Here is a 13282-nt window from a genome sequence, read left to right as displayed (position 1 = left end):
ACACAAAAAAGAAGCCCAAACAGAAACAGTCCTCGACATGTCAAGATTTTGTTATACAATGGACCAATGCTCTACTTTCAACACACCAAATGACCAAATCAATCGCGCAATTGTAAATTTTTAATTTTTTACGTAATTTACTGGACAAGTAGGTATGCTCTCTCTTCACTGCGAGCACACCAAGTCAGGATTTGACTCGACTTACAGCCTCGTCCTTTATGTCACTAAAACAAACCGTCATAAAAGACTATGTCTTTTCGTTGTCATCTCGTATTGTGACGATTGTGTTGGAGTGAATTTCTCTGTGAAAAACGGTCTAATTTGTTATGCAAGAACATGAATAATAAACACTAATTATTATTCATCAGAGTAGTGGGGTCATGATATATGGAGTTGTCCGTAGAGTAAACAAGTGTGGAGGATAATCTATCACAAATTCAGTAGTCTAATATGAGTAATGTTCTAAGTCAGATTATTATGTCTAGTTTTCTTGGTCATTTTCCTATGTTCTATGCATTTTTGTTCAACAAAAACCCGTATTTCTATCATAACATCAAAAACAACATTGAATTTGATTTTTTACCCTGATTTTTAACCCTAAGTTCTAACTCAGATTTTCCCAAATCATCAATTTTTTTAGGAAAATTAGTCGATTTTCAAGTTTTAGTCGTTGAAGTTTGTTGAATTTGAAAAAACAGCCCATTGAGGTCTGTTCAAAAACACAAAAAATAGGGAAAATGACCTATTTTTAAGCCCATTTTATCTATTGAAACAGCATTTTTTTATGGAAACTACCCTATTTTTTATGGCCTTTTTAAAAATGTGACCCAGACTTAACAACTGAATCTGTGGTTTTTGTTGAAAAAAAATGCATAGAACATAGGAAAATGACCAAGAAAACTAGACATATGCATTAGAATAGGATATTATGATACGAGTCTTATAAGAAGCATTTTATCGCACGCACGGTTTTAGAGCACGACGAGCGTAGCGAGGAGTGCCCTAAAGGAGTAAGTGCGATAAAATGCCTTATAAACGAGATGTCATACAGTATTTTTTCTACTTTGCGACTTTTTCAATGAAAAAAAAAATAATTTAAAATTTAAACCGTTAAAGTTGAAGGATTCCACCCAAGGTCACGTCTGCGGTCTGCCGCGACACCACAGTATCCGTCAAAATTAAAAAATTAAATTTCACTATTTTTAGTATTATTATTATATCACGCCTTTTCCTATTACGATACGCAAAACAGTATCGTAATAGCATCAGTACGAACGCAGAGTAGAAAAAATGTATGTATTATGAATTTGATGATATTTCGAATACATTAGTCAAATCTGTGTGGATGACTTCACACAAGAGGAAGCAGAACAATATTTTAAGCGTATCTGTTTTCACAATGTCAGAATCGTTCACGTCGAACAGACAAAAAATAATCATCAACCTCGGTGTATTTAGAGGGTTTATTATAAGTTGATAAATCCTGATCTTGACGTTCCTGATGATAAGAGTGTTGCCGAATCACTGCCTGATGACGAAAAATCATTGAAGACATTATTTCTGAATATTACGGCGCTTTGTGAAAATTACGGCGGACTGAAAGTGGTGCAAAAGCAAATATACTGTAATGAAGAGAAGGAATGTTATGCAGTAGTTGAAAACTCTCCTAAAAATTGTTCCTGTATCTGTCAAGATTTTGAAATGGTCGCAAAGGAACCTCATATGTGACCAACGCTGTCAGAGGTGGAAATGGAATTATATTTAATGAAATTGGAACAGATTGATTGTTAATTTAATAGCTTTACAATGAATGTGATATTAAGTTATTGTATTAAGGGAAATTAATTTTTCTAATTTTGACATAAAGTGACACTTTTCAAAATTAATTGACGTTTGGAAACGTCACACTTTTCGTAACTGGATACGAAAAGTAAAATCTTTCCTAACTGGTTAGGAAAAATTCAAAAATTTATTGTATCATCAATTTGACACTGTCATATTTTTTGTTTTTAAGCAAAATAACCGTGCCTACTTACCTACTTGATATTTTAACACAATAATAATTTATTATTAATGAAATTCATTACTTCGTTTAACGTTTGAAGAAACTTTTTTTTCTCAAAATTAGAAAAATTTTTGTATGTAACACGTTAGGAAATGCAATTTTGTGTAACTCGTTACAAAAAATAACGCATTTCCTAACTGGTTACATAAATAGCTATTATTTGAATATAGCAAAAATATTACATGTGTGATTTTTTTTGTTTACTTAAAAAAGTTTATATCCCTAAATTTAAAGGAGAATATTATCTACAATTCAATTTCAAATAAATAATCAAGTATTTTAAATTATTCTTGGTAAAGAAAAATTTGAGTTGTAAAAAAAATTATCTCGTGAAGAACAAACAATATCACAAAAACAAGATGTTCCAGATAATTTTTAAAACAATATTGATTTAAGTTATTTGAAATCAAAAGAAATTAGTATCATTTTGAATTATGTATCTTTCTTTTTCCTCTGACATTGATGGTTTTCTTAACAACTTTAGTAGTCTAATATGTGTAATGTTCTAACTTAGATTATTATGCCTAGTTTTCTTGGTCATTTTCCTATGTTCTATGCATTTTTTTTTTCAACAAAAACCACAGATTCAGTCGTACATCTGGCTCACATTTTTAAGAAATCATAAAAAAATGATTAGTTTTCCTTATTTTTGGCAAAAAGTCTGGCTCACATTTTTAAAAAGGCCATAAAAAATAGGGTAGTTTCCATAAAAAAATGCTGTTTCAATAGATAAAATGGGCTTAAAAATAGGTCATTTTCCCTATTTTTTGTGTTTTTGAACAGACCTCAATGGGCTGTTTTTCAAACTCAACAAACTTCAACGACTAAAACTTGAAAATCGACTCATTTTCCTAAAAAAAATGATAATTTGGGAAAATCTGAGTTAGAACTTAGGGTTAAAAATCAGGGTAAAAAGTCAAATTCAATGTTGTTTTTGATGTTTTGGTAGAAATACGGGTTTTTGTTGAAAAAAAAATGCATAGAACATAGGAAAATGACCAAGAAAACTAGACATAATAATCTGAGTTAGAACATTACACATATTAGACTACTAAATTCTTTTGGTTTTTATGCATGATTTTGCATTTGCAAATTAGGAAAGAAATTTAATGTGACGGTTAATTTCTCAATGCGCACTAAGGAAACTGGTTTGTTGGTTTGCTGAACAGATAAGTAAACACTCTTGTTAGGGATAGGGTGAAGTATCCAAGAAGCCATTTAGTAAAACGTAAAACGCTCATTAGCTTTGTTTTAGATAAAGAAACATGTCTACTTCCCTATAATCAAACCACAACCGTAAATGTACCTCGTATGGATGGTTAAGTGCTCTAAGCAAGACCTTTTCCTTCCTTGTTCCTGTATTAATTTTTTATAAATTCTTAACTGTTTTTTAAAGACAAAAGGCAAAATGATGAATTGAAGAATTTAATTTTAAGTTTGGTATTATTCACAGTTTTGTCTGCACAAGAATTTAGTCTCAGATAATGACGGCTAAAATTTTTTGGCCGGCATGGTAAGTACTATCTAACTATCGCGGCCAAAATACTTTGGTCGTCAATTTTTGACACTTCAAATGTAAATCAAGTATTAATGTCAATATACATGACAATTTCAAATTATTCTTGTCAAAAATATGGCACCTTCAGTTTTTGATAAATATAGAATCGTTCTTACTTGCTTCTGAAGGTTGTCTAAACCGCGATCATGTTGATCTTTTACTTTTGAACCCTGCCTCCGTATGACACTGATAGATTAAAATAATTTTGACAGTAGTAAAAAATAAGGTTTAACATCCTAAAGTTTGCTTTACAATTGAATGTCATTTATGTCACATTGACGACCAAAGTATTTTGGCCGCGATAGTACAGTGGCAGCCATTAATTTGGAAACACCGGCCTAATACATATTTGGTAGTGTAAGCGTTATGTCATGAAGTCATGTCACCCATGTCATCGTTAAGCGCATTCAACAGACTGTCGCAGCCTCAATTGATATGTCAATAACATTGTCAAAGTGACAAACAATTTACAATAGAAAAATCTTGTGTGTTTCCAAATTAATGGCCGCCACTGTATATGCCAGCGAATAAATTTCGGACACCAAATTTGCTGTCATTGTGAAAAATGAAATGTAGTCTAGGCTTTATTGTCATAATTTTTGGCATATTAAAATTGTAAAAATTATATTAATAACATAATTACATAACATTTTTAAAACTGCCCCGAATGCTTGCAGCGTTTCCACGTTGAATGGCAAGGGAAATCCTCTCGAAAAGGAATTTCTCTGATTTTGAATCGCCTGATTCCGCGATAACTCGGTTTCCGATGACATTAATGAAATATTATTATTTTCTCAATACTTCAAAGTATATTATAATTCAGAATAAGTGGCATCGCGGTAGGCTTTGGAAATTCAAATTTACGTTGGCAGCAAGACCCTTGCTAATAATACCCTAGTTTCGATGCTGTTGGTAACCTTCGCTTTTAATTTGGCCTTGATATTATCATTGAAATCGTTTTGTGTTTATTTTCTTGTTATAAGTATTTGGAATTTCCTTGTTTCATTTATGAAAAGTTTATTATTTGTCTGGGGGTTATCTCTGCTGTGGGTGAAAACCATGTCAAAATTATGTAACGCATAACCTCAGAATAAAGTAATGACGGTTTCACATGTTTACTAAATTTTTTGACATAACATAAAGCTCACTTTAGAGACTCAACTCAAATAGGTAGTGTTACGTTATTTATTTTCCCTAATGGGGAAATTTTCCCAAAATAACGATTTGACAGACTTCGGTCGAGATGCACTGGAGACTGCTCAAGAGTACAACCTAAATGTAGGGGTGGGTGTGGGTGGTGATAAACGGAAGAAAGTAAACTCCGAGTGGTTTAAACGAAATGAATATATTTTCACTCAGTTCAGCACACGTACACACGTACTGATTATTTGACAACAAAAACGTTTCTCACACTCAATAATTATGTACAAAAATGAAGGGTTGTGCCCTCGCCGCGACAAAAAAAAAGGAAAAACTCTCGAAAAATAAATTGATTTCAAAAACTAAATTAAAAAAAAGGGGAGAGCCGAACGTGAAGCCCGATATCGTCCTCGACATTATTCTTCTACGCCGCCCACGATCGGAGGGGCCGTTCCCTCGGGCCTCACCTCGTTTCCCAAAAAAAAAAGCTAAATTCGAAATAGAAAAGGAAGTCGCGCGGCGGACGAGGACACAAAAGATAAAGAAATAAAATAAACAAGAACTCTTACAAAAAAAAAACTGTTATCGGCCTGACCGGCCGTTTGCAGGCGAGGTCACCAGCAGACCGATAACTCGAATCCGAACAAAAAAAAAACGTTCTGCCTGAAACGACGCGCTGGCTTCGCTAAAACAAAAAAATTTTCTTTCACCCTGGCCTTGATCGTCACGGGGCGGTCGACGTCTCTGGAGACCTGGACGTTCCTTGGGGACTTCCTCGGGCCCACGGTAGACGACGAAATCCAGGCGTGGAATTTGACCCCGCACTCCGGCGTTTGGTTCTTCACGAACCTTCCGTCGGGGATCCGTAAATCCGCTCCTCGGCGTCTGGGTTTGGACTCTTCTTCCAGCCTCACCTTCTTCGGACCCTCGACGTCTCCACACCTTTTCTCGCCGTTCAACCACTCGCCGTTTCAGCCCCTTTCACAGTCCCGCACCGATCTGACCTCTCTGACCAAAGGCCAAAGACAAAAAGCCCTTCCCCGTGCTCTCTCCTGTCTTTTATAGTTTCGCCCCTCTCAATTCGGATTATTATTATTTTTGGCGGAAAACGTTGTGCGCACGGAGATCGAAACATTGACAAAACTTGCATTTTTTTTTAATGTAACAGTACATACAAACGCCTGGTTGCATCAGCATTTGATAAAGCTTCCCCGTAGATGAGCACCGTGTCTGTTATAACTCCGGATTAGTGTACTTCACCATTTTTAACGATAATTACGGGAAATTCACTTTCTAATAAATTGTAAACACGGCCGCATGCAGGTAAAGGACGTGACTAAATTGTGTCAGTAAGTTTTTGCAAGACCTATCCGCTTGTGTTTTTGCCGTATTTACTTTTTTGCGTTAACGTTTTTCGTACGAAGCCGTTGTTCTTTTACCGTCCCACCCATAAACGACTCGATGACACGGAATACGGTGAAAATAAATTCGAGCATAAATTTGAGTTTACGATAAAATGGTAAATAGAAAAGTAATTTGTTTTGATGAGTTCTATCACCGTTTAAATTTTCTTAACGCATTTCAATAACACGCTGTATGCCAGCGAATAAATTTCGGACACCAAATTTGGTCATTTTGAGAGATGAAATGTAGTCTAGGCTTTATTGTCATAATTTTTGACATATTAAAATTGTAAAAATTATACGGTGCGATCAATTAAAAAATAAATCGAGTCGGCGTGTTACCTATGGCAACCCATGCTATAGCATAGGCTCCAAAGCAAACTCGATTTATTACATAACATTTTTGTTTTATAATACAAAAATTTCCGATAATATTGCGGAATCTGGAAAAGTGCCCCGAATGCTTGCAGCGTTTCCACGTTGAATGGCAAGGGAAATCCTCTCGAAAAGGAATTTCTCTGATTTTGAATCGCCTGATTCCGCGATAACTCGGTTTCCGTTGACATTAATGAAATATTATTATTTTCTTAATACTTCAAAGTAGGTAGGTAACGTCAAATTAACTGAATCTGAACATGCTAGAAAGAAATGTTGCATTGTGTCAAAATGACAACTGTGAAAATTAGGGTTATTAATATGTAATAGTATAACGGGTGTTTTTTTTTTAATTTGGCGTCGAAGTAGGCGTTGAACTGTCGATGGTGAACGCACTATACAGGTTACGGATCACGGATCAGCTGTTTAAATCCTACGCTTTACACGAGTGGTGCGATCTCAATCGACTCTTCAACGCCTACTTCGACGCCAAATTAAAAAAAAACACCTTTATAGTTTATTTAACGAGTTTGTTTCACTCAAGTTTTGGTAATTGTTCACTTTAACTACTTCTGGAATTTTCGCGTTTTTTCTGGCTAGACAGCCTCAGGACGTTCTCCTACATCCTTTTCTACCAGTCAAACCTTGTGCAAATGAAAATTTTCCTTACCCTTTAGTTATACTAAGACTTGACGCGACCTTGAAACACAACAAGAGAGAAAAAAAAGGCATTTGCACGATCTAGGAGGACGCCCTGAGGGTGTCCAGCCAGAAAAAACGCGAAAATTCCAGAAGTAGTTAAAGTGAACAATTACCCGAGTTTTAAACTGGCCCACTCATGCCAAAAAAAGCCCAAATTACACAAGAACGAGTTGAATACAACGTTTTTTTGTTCGACGAGCCTCCCAAAGACTCCAAATCGCTGAAAATTAGCTTGACGTTTCGTTTTGACAAGTTGTCAAATTTATCAAAATCCGTTCACACAGGAGAAAATTCTCAAATTCTGACAGTGTCGAACAAAAAAGAGTGTACAGTACTATCGCGGCCAAAATACTTTGGTCGTCAATGTGACATAAATGACATTCAATTGTAAAGCAAGCTTTAGGATGTTTAACACATTCCTTCTTGATCACCCGGTACTACGATGCTAAATAGAGCAATCAATTCTAAGTACCTACAGTGTTGCCGGTTGATTTTTTGGGTGAAACGCAGTGTTGATGGTTATTTGGTTTTGGGAAAGACTATAGTCACCCGGTATATTTAGATGATAAATCGATTAGAACATATTTTTGTTACATGACCACATTAAGAAATCAAAAACGAAAGACCTTGAGTTGGAAAGTCTTCCTTAAATATTTTGCTGGGTTAAAGAAATTATGTACGTCAGCGTCTTGTCAAATTGACGACGTAATTGTGCCTCCAAATTATATTTTTGGTATTTTTTCATTTGTGCCGATCACCAAATGCCCAACGAGCAATAAGATAAAAGCAACATTTCGCAATTGTGTCGCCGAAAGGCCGATTCAAAATAATAACCATCAAGGAAACAAAAAAACTTTTATTCTGTAGTAGTACATACAATATAAAATCTATTATCAAAGCTAAGATATAATGGAACGAACAAATTAGAAATTATTATTATTTTCGCCCCCTTCTCCTTGTGTTGTAAGTTTTCTGTACAATATTGTTTGAACTTTCAAAGCTTTCATTTTCAACCGCCTCACTTTTGGTGGTGTTTTTCTGGGGTCGACCCCGTCGAACCCTCTTGTTTGTACTTTGGGGAGATTCCTTCACGTTGTTGGTCTCTTCGTTTCCCTTCCCCTTGTCAAGCGTGCTGTCAAAAGACTCATCAATTACCACAACTTCCACCTCTTGCTTCTTCTTTTTGCCGGTTCTTGTCGACTTTTTTTTGTCTTCAACTTCCACTTTGTCTTCTTCAACTGTTCTCCTGGTCCTTGTCGCCATCTTCGCCGTCGCTTCTTCTGCATCATTTGCCGTTTTTGCGGTCGCTTTTTTTCGCCCTCGCGCCTTCACCTTCTCACCTACCTCCCCTCCATCGACTTTCTCCTCTTCCCCTTGGGCCCCTTCGGCGGTGATCTTTTTGCGGCCGCGGACCGTCCTCTTCTGCGGCGTTTCTTCGATTGTCGACGATTCGTTCTCGCTGGTCTTCCTTTTTCTGCCCCGCGTGCTCCGCTTCTGGGGCGTTTCGGTCGGCTCTTCCTTCTTTGCTTCTTCTTTTCGGCTTCCTCGGACACGCATGGTTCGCTTCGGTAACTCGACTTCTACCGCTTCTGGGTCTTTGAGGTTAGGTTCGTTGACTGTCATTTGCTCGGCTTCCGCGGACTTTTTCCTGCGGTTGCGCAGGTTTCGCTTTTGAGGTATTTCCGCATCCGGCGTGGCGGGGGGAGTTGCGATTGGTCGGATCCTTCTGCCACGCCTGCTTTTTGGGGGGGAATCGGGAGTTGCATTTTCAACATTGGCTGCTTCTTCCGTCTTTTGAGCTGACCTCTTTTTTCGCTGGCTGCGAATCGGGGGCGTTTCGAACATATTTGGCGAATCTTCGACCTTCGGACTGGCAAAAAGGTCTTGGACGCCGACCAAGTCCGAAAGGTCGTTCAGCGGTGGCTTCTGCGTTTTGGGGCTTCCCATCAAGGCTTTCACGCCTCGCACATCTGTCAGATCGTTCAGGGGAGATTTTTGCAACCTTGACCCCGCCCTTAATTTCTTCGCAACATTTATGTTCGTCACGTCGTTGAGAGGAGACTTTTGAACTTTTGGAGTTTTCAACAACAGCTTCACCCCCTTCACGTCGCTCAAATCGTTCTTGGGGGATTTCTGCACTTTTGGTGTTTTCAACAACTTCTTTATCCCCTTCACATCGCTCAAATCATTCTTTGGAGACCTCTGCACTTTTGGTGTTTTCAACAACTTCTTCACTCCTTTCACGTCGCTCAAATCGTTCTGGGGAGATTTCTGCACTTTTGGTGTTTTTAACAACTTCTTCACCCCGCTCACGTCGCTCAAATCGTTTTTGGGAGATTTCTGCACTTTTGGTGTTTTCAACAACTTCTTTATCCCCTTCACATCGCTCAAATCATTCTTTGGAGACCTCTGCACTTTTGGTGTTTTTAACAACTTCTTCACCCCGCTCACGTCGCTCAAATCATTTTTGGGAGATTTCTGTACTTTTGGTGTTATCAACAACTTCTTCACCCCCCTCACGTCGCTCAAATCGTTCTTTGGAGATTTCTGCACTTTTGGTGTTTTCAACAACTTCTTCACTCCCCTCACGTCGCTCAAATCGTTCTTGGGAGACTTCTGCACTTTTGGTGTCTTCAACAATTTCTTCACACCTTTCACGTCGCTTAAATCGTTCTTTGGAGATTTCTGTACTTTTGGCGTTTTCAACAACTTCTTCACTCCCTTCACGTCGCCCAAATCGTTCTTGGGAGACTTCTGCACTTTCGGCGTTTTCAACAACCTCTTCACCCCTTTCACGTCGCTCAAATCGTTTGTTGGAGACTTTTGCATTTTTGGAGTTTTAGATAATTTCTTCACCCCCTTGACCTCGCTCACGTTGGTCAAATCGTTAAGAGGAGATTTGTGAACTTTCGGAGTTTTCATGAGTGTCTCGACTCCCTCAAAATCTGACAGGTCGTTCAAAGGAGATTTCGCGACGTTTGGAGTCCTCAGCATCTTCTTAATCCCCCCAAATTCACTCAAGTCATTAAGCGGTGACTTCTGAACTTTGGGAGTCGTGAACATTTTCTTAACTCCTGCAACACGAGTCAAGTCATTCACTGGGGACTTTTGAACTTTCGGAGTTCTCGACAATTTCTTCACGTGAAGTGAAGACTTTTGGTTTATCGGAGTCGACTCCAGATGACTTCCCTCGTCAGAAATCGATAAATCGTCCGTAGAGATGCTCACAGAGAATGCCGAACTCGTGTCAGAAAAAGACAAATTGAAGTTCAACTGTTAAAAAAGAAAAAACAAATCAATTTATTGAAAAATGTAAAAATCTCAACTCCTACTTCCTCGTGTTTCCGTCTTTTGCTGATTCTAGAGGCGGTGCCGGCGCTCGACTCCCGCCCCCTCTTGACGCCGCGGGGCGACGGTGTCTCCTCCAAAGACTCGTCGGGCGCTGACATTTTACTCGAAGAAAACGAACCATCGACGTTCAACACCGACGATTTGCGACTGCTCCGCTCCAACGCTACAGAATTGTTAAACGAAACGTCGCCTTTGCTCTTCAAAAACAAAGATTTGCGCACGTGAACCGATAAATCGTGCGATTTTTTTGCAGATGGCGCTGGCGACTTCCTGGTGAAAAAACTCGGACTGGTCGTGCTTTCCCATTCGTATATGCTCCTGCGCTTCCTCACAGGTAAGGTGGTGGCACAGGAGCGTCTGGTGTCCAAGTCTTGCTTGGTTTTCGCAACTGTGAAGCTACGTCTGGTAGAGGCGCTCCTAAACAAGCACAATCAGAAAAATGTAATCTTCGACGTGACAAAACGTACCTGGAAGGGACCGGAATTCGCGACGACATGTTTGTTTTAAAACTGGGCATCACTGACCGACGCATAACAGATTTCAATGTTTGGTCAAAACCCTACACAAATCAAAAATCAAACAACAGAGTCACAAAGTCTGGCGTGACTTACCGCGACTGCAGATGTCGTTTTGACGTAACGTAACTGTTTCCCTGCCACAACGAATTCGTCGTTGTTTTTCAAAATTTGTACTCTTTTCATTCTTGCACTGTTGTACAAAATTTGTTGGTTACACTTATTTTCTATCACCGCCTGCAACGACACGTCATGTGCAACACGAATTTGTGGTAGTTGGGGCGACCTTACCGTTCCGTACCTGTCCACGTCGATTAGGCACGAGAAGGGTTCCGGGCCGCAGTTCTTGGAGTTGATTCGAATGTCAAAGTCAGAACACGTACCGATGGTGGTGGAGCCGGGTTCCAAGATATAACTGATTGCGGGCTTACCATTTTTGGGTTTGAATTCTAGATAACCTACTTCAACGCGTGAATTCATCTTGTTAAAAAAACTGAAAACCAAAATTCTTATAAATCTCCTGTTTCACATTCCACAGAATTTACTCACTTCTTGGTCAATAATTAAAATTGTATGAAACGAAAATCGCGAAACGAATAAATTGTTTATCAAAAATGTAACCGTCAACAACCGAGTTAATTCGCGTCACTTTTTGAAAATAACCGTTTTCGCTGCCGCATCACGTGGGACAACAGATGATGACACTATCGGGAGGGCCAACTTTAAAAAAAATAACATCAGCTGTATTTTTTTTATTCTCTTTTAAATTGCTCCCATTTTTGACCAATAACACAAAGAAATATTTGAAAGCACTTTTATAGATACAGATTAACGTTACAATATTGACTGATTGATTTTTAAGGCGGAACAGCGGACGTATATCGTGTACAGTTGGTTGCATAGTCAGTCGTCAAAAATTCAAAAATGTAACGTTCAAGAGAAATGGGGACAACTGTTATTTTAAAAAGCAGTTTTAAAAATATACGTTATTATAATTGTAAAAACGTTGGAATGTGTAATGGTTTGTTATTGGGACAAATATTTGCGGCGCTAAAGAGAAAAATTGAAAAATATCTTTTTATAAAATAGGAAGATGACTAAGAAAACTCGGCAAAAAATCTGAGTTAAAAAGTTACACATATTAGGGTACTAAAATTTGTACCTTACATAACATTTTTTTTAAGAAAATGTCAAATTTTACTTAAAAAATTTAATTCAATTTTTAATGTAAAAATAAAACGATAAACGATAAAATAAAAACGCTTTAAATGGCACAAATATCGGTAAGCGACATAAATAACGAATACAATAATTGCTGGCAGGTCGAGTACCGTTAGGAAATGTTAGTGAAAGCAAAACAAAATGGACGCGCGCGGCTACTAATTCCCGAAATAACCAGATCGCCAAAAAAAAAATGAACCTCCCGGGGAAAACTTAGGGATAACGCTTAAAATTAACAAAATGGGCGCTTCTCGAAAGAAACAGCATGCGACAAAATGAAATCTACAACATACCCTTACCACGTGATCCTGGTCCCAAAAACAAAACACGAAAAAAAGCAACGAAAGTGGGATAAATTACCCAGATAAATTAAAACGTCGAATTCCTCACGGGGACACAAAATATCTACTCGGAACGGTAGTGTAATTGGTTCAGATTTAACTTACAAATTTTTGGAATATTGGATCGCTCTTCGCAAGGTGTGTTGGTTTCGAAAAACTAAACAAAAGTGACCTACCCCCCCTTCAACCACCCGCGCGAGCCCGTTTCACCCCCGCTATATTTCCGCAGATTCCGCTTTTCAACAGAGTTGCCAACTCCCCAGGATTGCCAACCCCATCCCTTAGTTCCTAATCTAGCCGCTAGTATCTTCACATTTGGCGCGCTTTCGCGGTAGTACCGGGAATTAAAATTTAAATTTTAAACTGGGTCACTACAAAGTTAACAGTAAAATGTAACGCAAATGTTTAAATTGCCCCTCGCCAACCATTTGGCGCTCAGCGACACTTTGTACAATGCGCTCAATAATGTCAGAGCTTATTTGGTTCATTTCAGCGCGAATTCTCTGCCGTAAATCTTCTAAAATGTTTGGTCTATTAAAATAAATCTTCTATTTAAAAAAAACCCATATAAAAAGGTTTTTACATGAAAAATTAAATTAAATGTTTGAAGT

General features: G+C 38.1%; 1 protein-coding gene across 1 annotated transcript; it reads right to left on the bottom strand.

The window, feature by feature from the left end:
* Positions 1 to 8084: 8084 nt before the first annotated feature.
* Positions 8085 to 11815, bottom strand: LOC138130781 (neurofilament heavy polypeptide-like). Its single transcript, XM_069047423.1, has 6 exons — positions 11659 to 11815; positions 11401 to 11602; positions 11206 to 11346; positions 11062 to 11153; positions 10576 to 11011; positions 8085 to 10516 (listed from the first exon to the last, which is right to left on the bottom strand). Exons 2-6 carry the CDS (start codon positions 11587 to 11589, stop codon positions 8180 to 8182), a joined length of 3195 nt encoding a protein of 1064 aa, XP_068903524.1. The 5' UTR covers positions 11590 to 11602; positions 11659 to 11815; the 3' UTR covers positions 8085 to 8179.
* Positions 11816 to 13282: the final 1467 nt, after the last annotated feature.

The sequence above is a fragment of the Tenebrio molitor genome, chromosome 5 (assembly GCF_963966145.1).
Source record: "Tenebrio molitor chromosome 5, icTenMoli1.1, whole genome shotgun sequence".
Classification (NCBI taxonomy): Eukaryota; Metazoa; Arthropoda; class Insecta; order Coleoptera; family Tenebrionidae; genus Tenebrio; species Tenebrio molitor.
The sequence above is the reverse complement of the archived record's forward strand: the minus strand, read 5'-3'. Positions and strand labels throughout refer to the sequence as shown.